This window comes from Lemur catta, chromosome 14 (assembly GCF_020740605.2).
Source record: "Lemur catta isolate mLemCat1 chromosome 14, mLemCat1.pri, whole genome shotgun sequence".
NCBI lineage: Eukaryota > Metazoa > Chordata > Mammalia > Primates > Lemuridae > Lemur > Lemur catta.
Genome location: NC_059141.1, coordinates 33,840,833 through 33,853,944, shown reverse-complemented (window position 1 = coordinate 33,853,944; position 13,112 = coordinate 33,840,833). Strand labels below are relative to the sequence as shown.

The 13,112-nt window shown below is 40.1% G+C and overlaps 1 protein-coding gene across 2 annotated transcripts in view; it reads left to right on the top strand.

Moving 5' to 3' along the window:
• Positions 1 to 13,112, top strand: part of A1CF (APOBEC1 complementation factor) — a 76,921-nt gene that overhangs the window by 43,651 nt on the left and 20,158 nt on the right. For both annotated transcript variants that reach the window (XM_045568219.1, XM_045568220.1), the window contains exons 5-6: positions 4,403 to 4,641; positions 10,628 to 10,792. In XM_045568219.1, the coding sequence (XP_045424175.1) occupies positions 4,403 to 4,641; positions 10,628 to 10,792 (404 nt within the window). The remainder of the gene's footprint in view (positions 1 to 4,402; positions 4,642 to 10,627; positions 10,793 to 13,112) is intronic.

The window sequence follows — 13,112 nt, the reverse complement described above, 5'->3', positions numbered from 1 at the left end:
TGTTGGACAAGGGACTTAGTGGTGAAGGTAGTTAAAAAAAGGTCAGATCTAGGATGTATTTTGAAGGTTGAAAAGAAAAAACTGGCTAGCTGTTGGATTTAGAGTGTGAGAATTCAGAATTCAGGGAGGAAACCTAGGATTTTGGTGGAAGTATGTGTGGATATGGTAATGCCATTGATACAGAAAAGACTAGAGGAAGAGCAGGAAACACATGAACAGCTCTGTTTGGGGTGCACTACATTGAGATGCATATTGGACATCTCAGGGGAGCTGCTGAGGAGGTGACTGTCTGCATGACAGTGGAGGCAGGAGAGAAGTCAGTTGGAATATAAACTTGGGGGTCAGCCAAATATAGATAGCACTTAAAACAACAGGACTATAGGAAGGTTCTAGGACATAATTGACACTGTGCAACTAATAACTGTTTTTTTACAAACTGGACATAGGGGGTGAGTGTAGTGGCTCACACATGTATCCCCAGCACTTTGGGAGGCCAAGGCAGGAGGGTCACTTGAGGCCAGGAAGTTGAGACCAGCCTGGCAACATAGCAAGATCCCAACTCTTTAAAAAAAAATTTTAAAAGAATTAACCAGGCATGGTGGTGTGTGCCTGTAGTTCCAGCTATTCAAGAAGCTTAGGAGAGAGGATCACTTAAGCCCAGGAGTTCCAGGTTACAGTGAGCTATGATCATGCCATTGCACTACAGCCTGGGTGACGGAACGTGACTTTGTCTCTAAAAAAAAGATAAATAAGTAAACTGGAATCAGGGCTAACTTTATTAAATCGCCTGAGTTCTAAAACCTTCATTTGGTGAGAAAACTGTCACAAATCCTTTCTTAGGAGAAGCTCTGAGCCACGTGGGAGGAAGATTAATGTCACAACTAAAAAGCAATAGCTTTAGGGTCAGCCAGGCTTCACTTGAGTGCCAGCAAGTAACTTAACTTCTCTGAGCCTCCATTTCCTCATCTATAAAATGGGGATACTATCCATTTCATAGGTTTTATTGTGGGGATACTATAAAGACTTTGAAATGTCTAATGCCGTGTTTGGAATGCAGTCATAGGTCAACAAATGATAGAATTATTATATACTGGCACAGTTCATCAATTCTAGATGTAGTTTTTGACATCTATTTCCTTTCTGAAATAGAGGCACACCTTAAAAGTGATGGGATCTTAAATTTGATGAACGTAGAAAGAACAGAATTCCCACTATTATTTTTCTCCCATTTTCTATAGGCCCAAAATAAGTCACACATTATCCTTATAATTGTGCAAATCAACTACTGGATCATTTTTCTTAAACTCCTTAGCCACAAGAAGATCAATTGGATTTGATGACTACTAGTTTTGCCTACTCATTCATTGCCAAGGTTGGATTCTGGAACAGAGTCTTAGAGAAAATATAAGGATGCTCCCTTCCCACACATGCCTCCATTGACCCAAAAGAGCTTTGTGTGGTATGTGGAGAAGTGTTTGCAGTAGGAATCAGGAGACCTGAGGTCCAGGCCAGGTTCCTTTGGACAAATCTTTTAACCTCTTCGAGTATCATTTTTATCATTGGCACCTGACCATACAGAGATGTTGTGAGCATCCACCCTATGAAATAATATGCTCTAAAGTACTTTGAATGGGCTACAAAAAGCTGTATGTTAATACAGCTTTTTAAGATTACAGTTATATGATTTCAGGGATTGGAAGATTCTCCAATCCTTGGTCTTTCATGGAACCTGGACAGCCTAACAGTAAGAGTTATTCCCAAAAAGGCTTTGGAGTTGAGATGGCCATGGAATTGGGTATGCAGGGAACCAATAGGATTTGTTGTATCTACTCAACACATTCTTACCCACTGGGGCCTGTCAATGCTTTTTGACAATAGATAGGATATGAATAATAAATACAACCAATCCACCAGTCACTGATAATTAACAGTATTCTTCATGAATTTCAGTGTCTTTGCCTGTAAAATAGAGATAAAAATATACCTATCTCATGGTGCGTTATGAAAACTAAATGAGATAATGCACATAAATCTCAGTGCCTGACACACATCAGGTGCTCTGTAGAAGTTTGCTGATGACTATGGTGAAGGTGATGGGTGAGGGGGAGAAGAGAAAGAGGAGAAATATGACAAAGAATCTAGAAAGAGAACGTTAGTGGCCAAGAATCCAGTCAAAGCTCAGGTTGGATGCCAGAAGCAAGGTAAAAGCACAGAGCTACTTTAAAAATTAGGGGACAGGATAAATGGAATATGATGTAGCAGAATAAAGACCCCAGAGTCAACCTCACCTACTTCCACCCTGCCTTGGGTCGGTCCTGCCAGAGAGGGAATCTTTCCCGTGGAGAAGAGAATAACCTGCAATTTGCTTTCAGCTACCATTTCTCAGGGCATAAATAAGGCTCTTTTCCAGAAAAGGCCCACAATTATCATATCGTCCTCCTTATCATCAAATATTCACGGATCATCATCTAAATGCCTGGCTTCTAGAGACATTAGAGCTGTGCCCTCAGCTTTTGAGAGATGGCTCGCTTCCAAGTAATTCTGGGAAAGATGCCTGACAAACCACACATATTTAAAAACAGGATATGGAATGCCAGGCTCCCCCTGCTGGCGACTGATACATGACCAGCCCCCTAACTATCAAAAATAATATAACTTCTAAATAAACAATATCTTGTTAGAGAGGGTTTAAGTTAAAAAAAAAACTGTAAGATCATTTTGTCAAACCTTTGTGCCCGCCGCCCCCCAAAAAACACATTCTTGAGCTGATGCTTGCTAGACCAACATAGATCTGTCTTGGAGCTGACACATGGTCCTTGGTTCTTCAGCAAAGCCTAGGAGACAACTAGGATAGTGGCTCAATTCTGGTTAGAACACCTGCCACATAACCAAGAGCCACTAGTTCCAAGGAAATCAGACCAATCTCCCACTCACCTGGCAGAGAGCTTTTATTCATGACAAATGAGTGGTTTCTGTTAAGGATATCTTACCCATTTTCAATAACTTTGTGTTATTATAAAAGTCATAAGCTTAATCTACAACACGTGGAAAACAACAAAAAGCAGAAAAAAATAAAAGACCATTCCTCCATAATCCCATTCCTGAAAGATAACCACTATGTTGACATTTTATTGTCTTTCCAGATTTTCTATACATTTTTAATCAAAATGGCCTTCTCCTATACTTATTTTACAGCCTTGTTTTAACCCAGTAGCATACTATGAACTGTTTCTTTAAACCAATAAATATTCTTCCCCATGACTATTTTTAATAACTGCAGAGCATTCTATCGTATGAATGTCCATCTTTTGCTTACCAGTGATTTTCAGCCAAGAACAGTACTATCCATTCTAAGGGATGTTTAGAAAGGTGCAGAAGCATTTTTGGATGATCTGATGTGTTGCTACTGGCATCTAATGAGTAATAATCAGGGATGATAAACATACTATGGCATACAATGAGGAAACGTCCAGTCTGAAAGCCAAAAACGTCTCAGTTGAGATGAATTAAACCAGTTCCTTATTGTGAGATATTTTGCTCCTTTCCAGTTTGTGGGCTAAATAGCATCAATGAATATCTTTAGTCATAAATCTTGCTGCTTATCTTTATTTCCCAAGGACACTTTCCCAGAAAGGGCATTATTTGGTCAAAAGTGATGCACACTTAAGACTTTTGATACATTTTGCCAAATGTCCTCCAGACTAGTTTAATCAATTTATGGCTGCCAATGAAGGTATCATTTCAACTTGCTAATAAGCAACTCCATACAGCAGAAGGAACAGGGACTGAGTTCCCAGGGTCCATTTCATCTCTTAAAAATCTATAAAATCTTAAGCAAGTTGTTCTTTGAGTCTCAAGTTCATCTGTAAAATGGAAATATACCTGCTCTGCCCACCATGCAGGCTCGTTGTGTGGGCCAAATAATATGTGAAAATCTGTTCAAATACAAAGATTTTTTTTTGCTGTTTTTCATAAAGATCATATCAGAACAGCTTTTCTCCTTGCATGGAAAAGAAAGGGAACATCAGGGGTTGCAAAATCAAATGCCTGGCCAGGGCTGACGTGGTAATGTGGGCCAGGTGTAGAGGCCTCAGTACTGGGACGCATCAGGGAGTGTAAGTATTGATGACACCTGGTGAATCCACACATAGTCTAAAGGGAGCAGATTCTACTCAGCTTCACAGAATTTTTTTTCCCTTTGAAAATGTAGAGCCCACGTGGACACTTCTAATGATCTCTCCAAAGTAGCCACAATGCTCCAAAAATGGTTTAAACATTATGAAAAACAAACATCCCGCATCTGCAGGCCATATCTGATCCAAGGCCATACATTTTCAAGCTCAGCCTTCAACCTTAATCACACAAGGATGCTCATCAGTCAAAATGCCTGCTTTTTTTGCAGAAATGGGCGTCTCTTAGGGGTCTGTGCCAGTGTGGATAACTGCCGGTTGTTTGTCGGGGGAATCCCAAAAACCAAAAAGAGAGAAGAAATCTTAACAGAGATGAAAAAGGTCACGGAAGGAGTTGTTGACGTCATCGTCTACCCAAGCGCTGCAGATAAAACCAAAAACCGGGGCTTTGCCTTCGTGGAGTATGAGAGCCACCGGGCGGCAGCCATGGCCAGGAGGAAACTGCTGCCAGGTGAGGACCCTCTCCTCAAAGACGAGACCTCTCTGCTCTGCCCTGCCTGGCTCAGCAAAGAAAACAAGTGTTTGGGGTTTTGTTTTTAATGGGGGGGAGGAGTTGCTCTGTATCTTTGATGATCTTGTCTACCTCAGTTGATTCAGTTCCCCAAAGTTTTCCCAGACCGGGTTTTGAAAAATATTCATTCCGTGCATTGAACCCAATTTACATGTACTGGAGAAATCCAGAACCTAAGTGATAAATACTTAAAGCAAAGAGTTGCCTTAAAATTAAATGTATCGTCGTTATTTCTGTGTATAGATTTTATCAGGCTTAATAGGGCATATTATCCCTTATAATGGAGAAATAATAAACCTCAAGTGATACATTATCTCAATGACAATTAAGTGATATACTTTTTATAATGACTGCCTGGTGTCTAATAATGTCTGCATAGTTTGAGAAAAGAGAAATAAAAACTGTCCTTAGAAAGGCACCTTTCTTTGTTAGGTGCTACAACCACAGGGTAGGTCTCATTTGGGCAATAACCATCAATTCCTGAGTTTAAAAGACTCCTCCAAGACACCACCTCAGTAGATCAACTTCAAAAAAATTGCTTTAAAGTCCTCGGATCATTCTAACATAGTCACTAAAACTTACAAAGTCAACCATTAAAATAAATATTAAAATAAGAGGATTTCAAGAATGACAGACTAGACACATTGGAATTAACTTTTTAATTAAGTAATTTTTGAAAATTATAGGACCGCCACTGGAATTGAAAACAAAACAACCACCAAAAAAAAATTCTAAATTTCTGTTGCCCTTGTACACATTCTTAAAAGCAAAACAACCCAATAGTAGGATTAGCCCTTTAGACATGTTCAAAATTGGGAGATAGCTTTTAGCTTAGAGAAAATTTTTAAATAATATTTTCATGAAAGCAGTTTAATGTGAAAAAAAAATAGGAGATAGCTCCAAAAATTGCTGACGCTATTAGAAAGGTGGGTATTTTTAATGTTGAGTCTTTCATCCACAACCTCCTCACTCTTCACTACCCAATGTAAGTCACCTGAATCACAGGCTCATAGACTCCCTGAAAGTCCTCATGGGCCATACCCAGTCTCTCGGTGTCCTGAGCTTAATATTTTGCCATGTGCTTCAATTCTTCTTTCTTCTTCAACACCAATAATTCTGCCATTGAAAATTCTCCTGTATCCATCCTGTTCTTGGGCCACCATCGAAGTCTAAGTGCATCTATTCTAAACCTTAGACAATTTTTTCAAGGGCTCCTAATCATTCTCCCAGCTCTGCCCTTTCTTTGATGCACCCCACCCTCTGCCTACCCCATCTGGAATATTACCACCAGACTAAAGTTTCCAGAACATCCTATCATCTTTTGAATAAATTCTTACAAATAGTAGGAATTCAATCTCTGTCTGTCAATAGGCTGAATGGCGTCACTCACTCACCAGTTCAAAAATAGTCACCGACTCCTTGCTGCATATGAGATAAAGACTAAATCTCTGAGCCTGTTATTCAAGGCCTTTCATTCATGTTCCCAGTCCTTTACGACCATATTTGCTATCTTCTATTTCCCAATAAAAACTCTCCTTTCTATCAGGACAGACTCCTGAATGCCCTACATAACCACCATGTTCATTTCTGTCCCCTTTATTCCTAATGCTGCATCTTTTACTGGAAATATCTACCTCTCCTGCTGCTCCTTCACTCAGGACATTCACCCCAGCTCAGCCAGCACCTCCTTGAGAAACCCGCTGCCACTATTCCAGCCCAAATTAGTCACATCCCTCCCTCAGTTTAAACAGGAATCATTACCTGTAAAACAGCTACGTAAAATCATTTGGGGGGTCGGGAAGAATGACAGTGAAAGAGGGTACAAAATGGGTGAAAGGCAGTTTTCAGATAATCAATACTCCCAGAGAGCCTGAACCTCCCAAAAACTTCCCCAGCTCTTCAAAGAAAATGGCGCATTGACTCACCGAAAGAGCTTCTGTCTTTCCATCAGTCGAGCTGACTGGGCCAGGCAGGGCTGAGCAAGCTGGGCTTCAGAAAATCTCAAGTACTTCATTATGCTTCCACACAAACTCCTAACTTTTCTTCCCTGTCCGAGATCCAGCGTAGAGAGGCTGCCTCACTCTCTCTGCTCCCTACCCGTATTCATCATGATCCAAGGCAAAGACCCTCACCTGTGGCCCTTTGAGCCGGCCTTGCTGGTTTCCCTCAGCAGGATTTTAGTCCGGCTGCCTCATCTGCAAACTAACGAGGAGAGGCCCAGTGGTGGATGAGCCAAACAGACCATTCACTTCTAATTAGACCTCAGAACAAAATCTATTATCCACTTGGATCACTCTATCTGTCCACTGTAGCCTAAACAACAACGACGACAAAGGATTTCAGTAGTTACCATCCCTCTAGAGAGCCTGGTTTGAAGGAACGAGGAGATCTTTTAGAAAAGATGATGAGCAAGGTCCACAAGAAGTTTTCCTTGATCCAGACTTGGAGACAGAAAACTGTGGTCCAAAGTGGTGTAACTGCTCCCAGCCACTCAGCTCCTCTCCTAACAGTGGCAGTTCCGCCTTGACAGATCTCATATTTGTTAAGCTGTGTACGAGACAACATTGTTGCATCCAACTCAGAGGCTATAAAGCCATTCTCAGGATGCTCTGAAAAACACAGTTCCGGTAGTGATTCTCAGCTTCCAGCAAAATCAGAATCACTTGGAGAGCTTGTTAAAATACAAACTCCTAAACTCCAGCACCTGATTCAGGTTTGGCACGGAGCCAGATCATTTGCATTTACAACAAGTTCCTAGGATGCAGCTGCTCCCCGGACCACACATTTGAGAACCCGTGATCTAAATCAATGGTTGTCCCTCCTGGGCTGCATATTAGAATCACCTGGAGATGTTTCCAAATAATACTGGTACATACCAGCTTCTAATCAATTGATTCTGCTTCACTGGGATATAGAGTCAGGGTACAGGTGTTTTGAGTTTGCCAGTTGATTCCATTGTTCAGCCAAATTCTGTGACCCACTGCTAAGTCTATCAGCTGATGATCCTGGATACTCATCTGCGCTGCATGCAAATAGCAACACCTGGGGAGCCACTTGGTAAACACCTATTAAACATCTAAAACAAATGCTGCTGTCTTCTAAACGACATGGGACAGTCTTAAGAAACATGGCACCTAACCACTGTACTCAAAGTGTTTATATTCTAAAAAAAACTATATGTCCAAGAAAATAGACAAAGAATATTAAAAGGAGAGTGCATTGGAGTTTTTTTGTTTGTTTTTTTGAGAGCGTATTGTTGAATCATCATTTAAAAGTGATAAACTAAGTCTTTTATCTGCATCATCTTTTTTTGTCTTTGCAACTTTTATCATCCCGCTTTCATAGCTAAGGAAATTGATGCTTAGAAAAGATATGTTTTCTAGCAAGAATCATTGTTCTGATATTTGAACTTGTCTTACTTCAAAGTCCATGTTCTCAAATCACTCTGTAACACTGACTTCCACCAGAGCATTCACAGAGGTGGCTGTGGAAATCACTGCTTCCCATACCTCCTCTCATTTCCGTTCCCTCTAGCCTTACACAGCGATTCAGGCCCATGGGTGGTTTATGACGGTCCCAGGCTGAGAAGGAAAAAGCTAGAGCAGTGGTACTCCACTTTGGCCTCATGCAAGAGTTAACTGAACTACTTATATCAGAATTGGGCAGGACAGTCCAGAGGTCAGTAACGAGCTGGTAAATCTTTCAAGCCAGCTCCCAGGGGAAAAACAGAAGCCCTGATTTGTAGCATTTGCCGATTTCCATGGTACTAACAATCCCACTGTAGCTGATTTCAAGCCACCAATGTGACTTCAGTTGGCTCACAAAATTCTGGTAATTTCTTTATCCATTTTCTGTCAAACACTTAGGTTGATTCCATAATGATTCCATATCTTGGCTACTGTGAATAATGCTGCAGTGAACATGGAAATACAGATATCTCTTTTACATACTGATTTTTTTTGGATATATACCCAGTAGGGTGATTGCTGGATCATGTGGTAATTCTATTTTTAATTTTTTGAGAAAGCTCCATATTGTGTTCCATAATGGCTGTACCAATTTACATCCCCACCAACAGTGTACAAGAGTTCCCTTTTCTCCAAATCTTTGCTAACGTTGTTATCTTTTATCCTTTTGATAACAGCCATTCTACCAAGTGTGAGGTGGTGTTCCGTATTAGTTTATTTTGTATTTCCCTGATTAGTGATGCTGAGCATTTTTTTATATACCTGTCGGCCATTTGTATGGATATTAACTCCTTATCAGATGTATGGTTTACAAACATTTTCTCCCATTCCTTAGGTTGTCTCTTCACTGTTGATTGTTTCCTTTGCTGTGCAGAAACTTTTTAGTTTCATGCAATCCCATTTATTTATCTTTGCTTTTGTTCCCTGTGCTTTTGGGGTCATATCCAAAAATTCTTGCCCACACCATTGTGTGGAAACCAGGTTTCAGTATTTTTTAAAGCTCATCCAGTAAGGGCTACAGAAAACAGTTACCTGGGATACTTGGAGATCGTCGGATAATAAAAAAACAGCAAAGTCTATGTACAGCATAGAAAGAGAAGGGAAGGGAAGGAAAAGGAAGAAAAAGAAAAGGAAGAGAAGTGGTAAGAAAGGTAAGAGAGGAGTGAAGGAAAGACAGTAATGAAGAAAACCAGCCCCTGGGATGCAATGAGGAACGAACTTATGTGGGATTAGCTAACCCGTTAGGACCTGTCAATTCTTCCTCTGGGTTTTAGCATGTCAATACCACAGATGCTTTCGCTGTTTTTCAAGGAATACAAAGATGCATTTTGATTGAAATTAATTCCCTCCCATATGTAATAATTAAACTAAACCCTTACTAATACCAAGATTCTTGATTTTGTTCTTTCAAACTTTGTAGCTTGTTCCCTACTAATAACAAAGCTAGATTTCCCATGAAATTTAGAATTTGAGTTACTCTCACCCTCCTCTCATCACTTCAACAAGATCTGCAATGTTTATGGATATAGGAGCTGAGTATCAAAAACGCAAGTGAGAAGGTGGTAAAATGAAACAGGCCTGGGCAAGTTATCCTCTCTAAAGCCCATTTCCTCTTCTATAAAATTGGGAGCCATTTCCCTCCCCACAGGGTTACTGTGAAAAGGAACTGAGACAGTACAAGGGAAACATGTACAAGACACTCAACAAATAGTAATTATGGGAATGCAAAAATATATGCAGTCATGGATAACAATTACCCTTTGATTAAGAGTTGAATTTCTAATCAGACTCTTGTCCTCTTCACCTGTCTTCTTAATTTGGCTAAAAAAATTTTCTCTGCTTTCCCAAGTTACCCATGTTGTGACAGAAGATTAGAAGGAACCACAGTGAGCCCTGACCAAATGCAAGGGACAAAGAACAAACTGGAGATTCCTGAGCTCTCCTCACCCCCTAATCCCCCAGCCCACCATCCAAGCACCATTTTTGGACATCTCAGTGGTGGGACTTGGTCAATGTAACAACACAGATTCCAACAGCAGCAGATACACTTCCTAGTAACTTAAAAACTTCTATGGATTCCGACTCTATGTCTGAGCTCTAAATCCGTTCTTTTCCTTTCTCCGTTTTGCTATCTCACCTTAACCGACTACCTTCACCCTGTGAGAGCTGTCCTAAGAGCCAAATGTGCCCACTGCTGCCTCATTTCTGTTCCATCTCAAACCACATCCTGGTTCTCTTTATACTCACTCATTATAACCCACTAATCATACAAACTCTCTTTTAGCCAACTCCTGTATTTATCCGGAATGTTTCTTAAAAGCAATAATCACCCATTTTACTAATCTTCTTGCTCATTTAACCTCAAGGGTCAGTTCAATTTAAAAAACCATCAGTATAAACTAAAATGATGTTGTCCTGATTTCTACATAATTAAACACACCTGTGATCATTTTCAACAGGAAGAATTCAGTTATGGGGACATCCTATTGCAGTGGACTGGGCAGAGCCAGAAGTAGAAGTTGATGAAGACACAATGTCTTCAGTGAAAATCCTATACGTCAGAAACCTTATGCTGTCTACCTCCGAAGAGATGATTGAAAAGGAATTCAACAATATTAAACCAGGTGGGACATACATATAAGATCACTTTTTCAAAATGTACTTTAAAAGCACTTACACTTAAGATAACTTCCCATAACTTTAAATAAGGATAGCTTTTATTTAGCTCATTCTCAAAATTGCATGCAGACTACTCAAACCACATTCCTATCTTTGGATTAGAAAATAGGAACATATGGTCCTACAAGATTTATCAATATTATAATTTTATACTTATCTGTGTGATTATTTAATGAATACATATTTTCTTCACTAAACTGTAAATTCCATGAGTTCTTTTCTCCTCTTATTTTCTCCTTCATCCTGAGACATTCAGTCTCTGGGCCTAGAGCACAATAATTGCTCAATAAATGCTTACTGTATAAATGAATGCACGACCGTAGCTATTGGTCTAATGTAGGGTTTCTCAACCTCAGTTACTATTGACATTTTGGAACAAATTTGGTTTGGAGGAGGATCTATTCAGTGGACTGTAGGATGTTTAGCAGCATCCCAGGTTACTACCCATCGTTACCAGGACCTACCGCCAAGATGTAAGAACCAAAAATGTCTCCAGACATTGCCAGATGTACGCTGGGGACAGGAAAAATTCCTCCAGTTGAGGATCAATGGAATATGCTTGTGACTTTAGGTACATAAGTAAGGAGGTAACAATTAATCCTAAGAAACAAATTATTTGGGTGAAAAGGAAGGGGAAGGAACAAAGGGAAGAGAGAGGGGATAATTATTTGCTACTTATCTTGTCAATACTTTTCAGTATCAATTCTAGGCCATAACATTGACTCCCCACCTCTTTCTTCTCCATATAGGAGCCACACCACTGACACAAGGAAAGCATTTTGAGAACAACGTCCAAACAAGTGTTTCCCCAAACCAATTCCGAACATTAACTCCACAAACTTTTAGTAAATATCACTGATGAAATGGCTCCATGATCAAATAAGTTTGTAAACACCAGATTTCGCAAAAGTAAACAGATTTCTTTATTATGGGACTTATCAGAGTCCTTACCTTCTAACATGCTTTGCAAGTCTCTAAGAAAAGATATAGGATGCCCAAATTCCCACTTTTGGAGCATGGATCTCCTTTTTTTGGCAGGCCATCTGTGGGATTATTGTGCCTTGGAACACACTCTGGGCAATACTGGCCTAGATTTTTCTCAGTAGCATCATCCTTTCATAACTGAGAATTTCTCAGTCTCCAGGCAAATTCTGTAAGTTGTTGATGAGCATGGGCCACGGTGCTATCATGTTAAACCCACCTGAGAATATTCATTGCACATACTCATGTTGCCTGTTTCCAACTCTGGGTGCTATTTCAGGTATAAAAGAATGATAAGCTGATGATTCACTGTGAAGGTAATTAGTAAAGATGGCATTTCTCCCTTTTTAAAGATTCACCAAAAATCTGTCTTGCTCCAGCCTTAGGTACTCTTCCTTCCTTGACATTTTAGGATAATGTCGTGGCTTCATGTCCACAGCTGTGAATCCATGTCTAATATAGAAATTGCAAATGATTGGCTGCTCACTATGTGCCAGGCATTGCAGTAGATACTTTCACAGCATGTGCCATTTATTCATCATAACAGCCCTATAATACAGGTTACTTTATTAGTTCCATTATTTTCTTGATTTAAAAAAAAATCTGGGACCCAGAGTAGTTAAGTGTCTTGCCGAGGGTCACACAGCTAGCAGGGGCCAGAATTGACTCTAGGTTTGGTTAAGGGCATGTTCTTAACAACTTAAGGCCCCCATGCCATCCTTATTCCATTCATTCACTCATTCATCCCACTATTGTTCCTTCAGTAGTTCCTCTGTGCCAGGCACTATAGAAGGAACCAAGTATGATGTATGCATGGAAAGAGTTTAAGATGTCCCAGAAAAATAACAGATAGGCTTACTCCTGGAGTGCAGGGAAGACTCATGTCTCTCAGTGACATGAAAGCTGATATCTGAACGTTGATGCAGTTGTAGGCATAGGAACTGGTATGTGTGTGTATGAATATTGCTCTCCGTCCTCCCCCCATTCTGTGTTGACTTTCTACTTTCCCATGTTGAATAATACTTCCTAGCTATATAACTAAAACAGTAGACTCTCTTGGAAAGGGCTAGAATGAGAAACTACTCAAAGGCTGCTTCCTTTTGTAGTCATTGGTCATCAACTTTCCCAGTCTGCATATTGGCATATTAAGAGAGACATGTGCCTGGACCTATTAATTATAATGAAAATGATAAACGCCAAATCTGTTTCTCTCCCTCGTCCTCTCTCTCCCTCTCTCTTTCTATTGGGCCTAAGGTGTGTCCAGCAATTCCAGGGATCATCCTA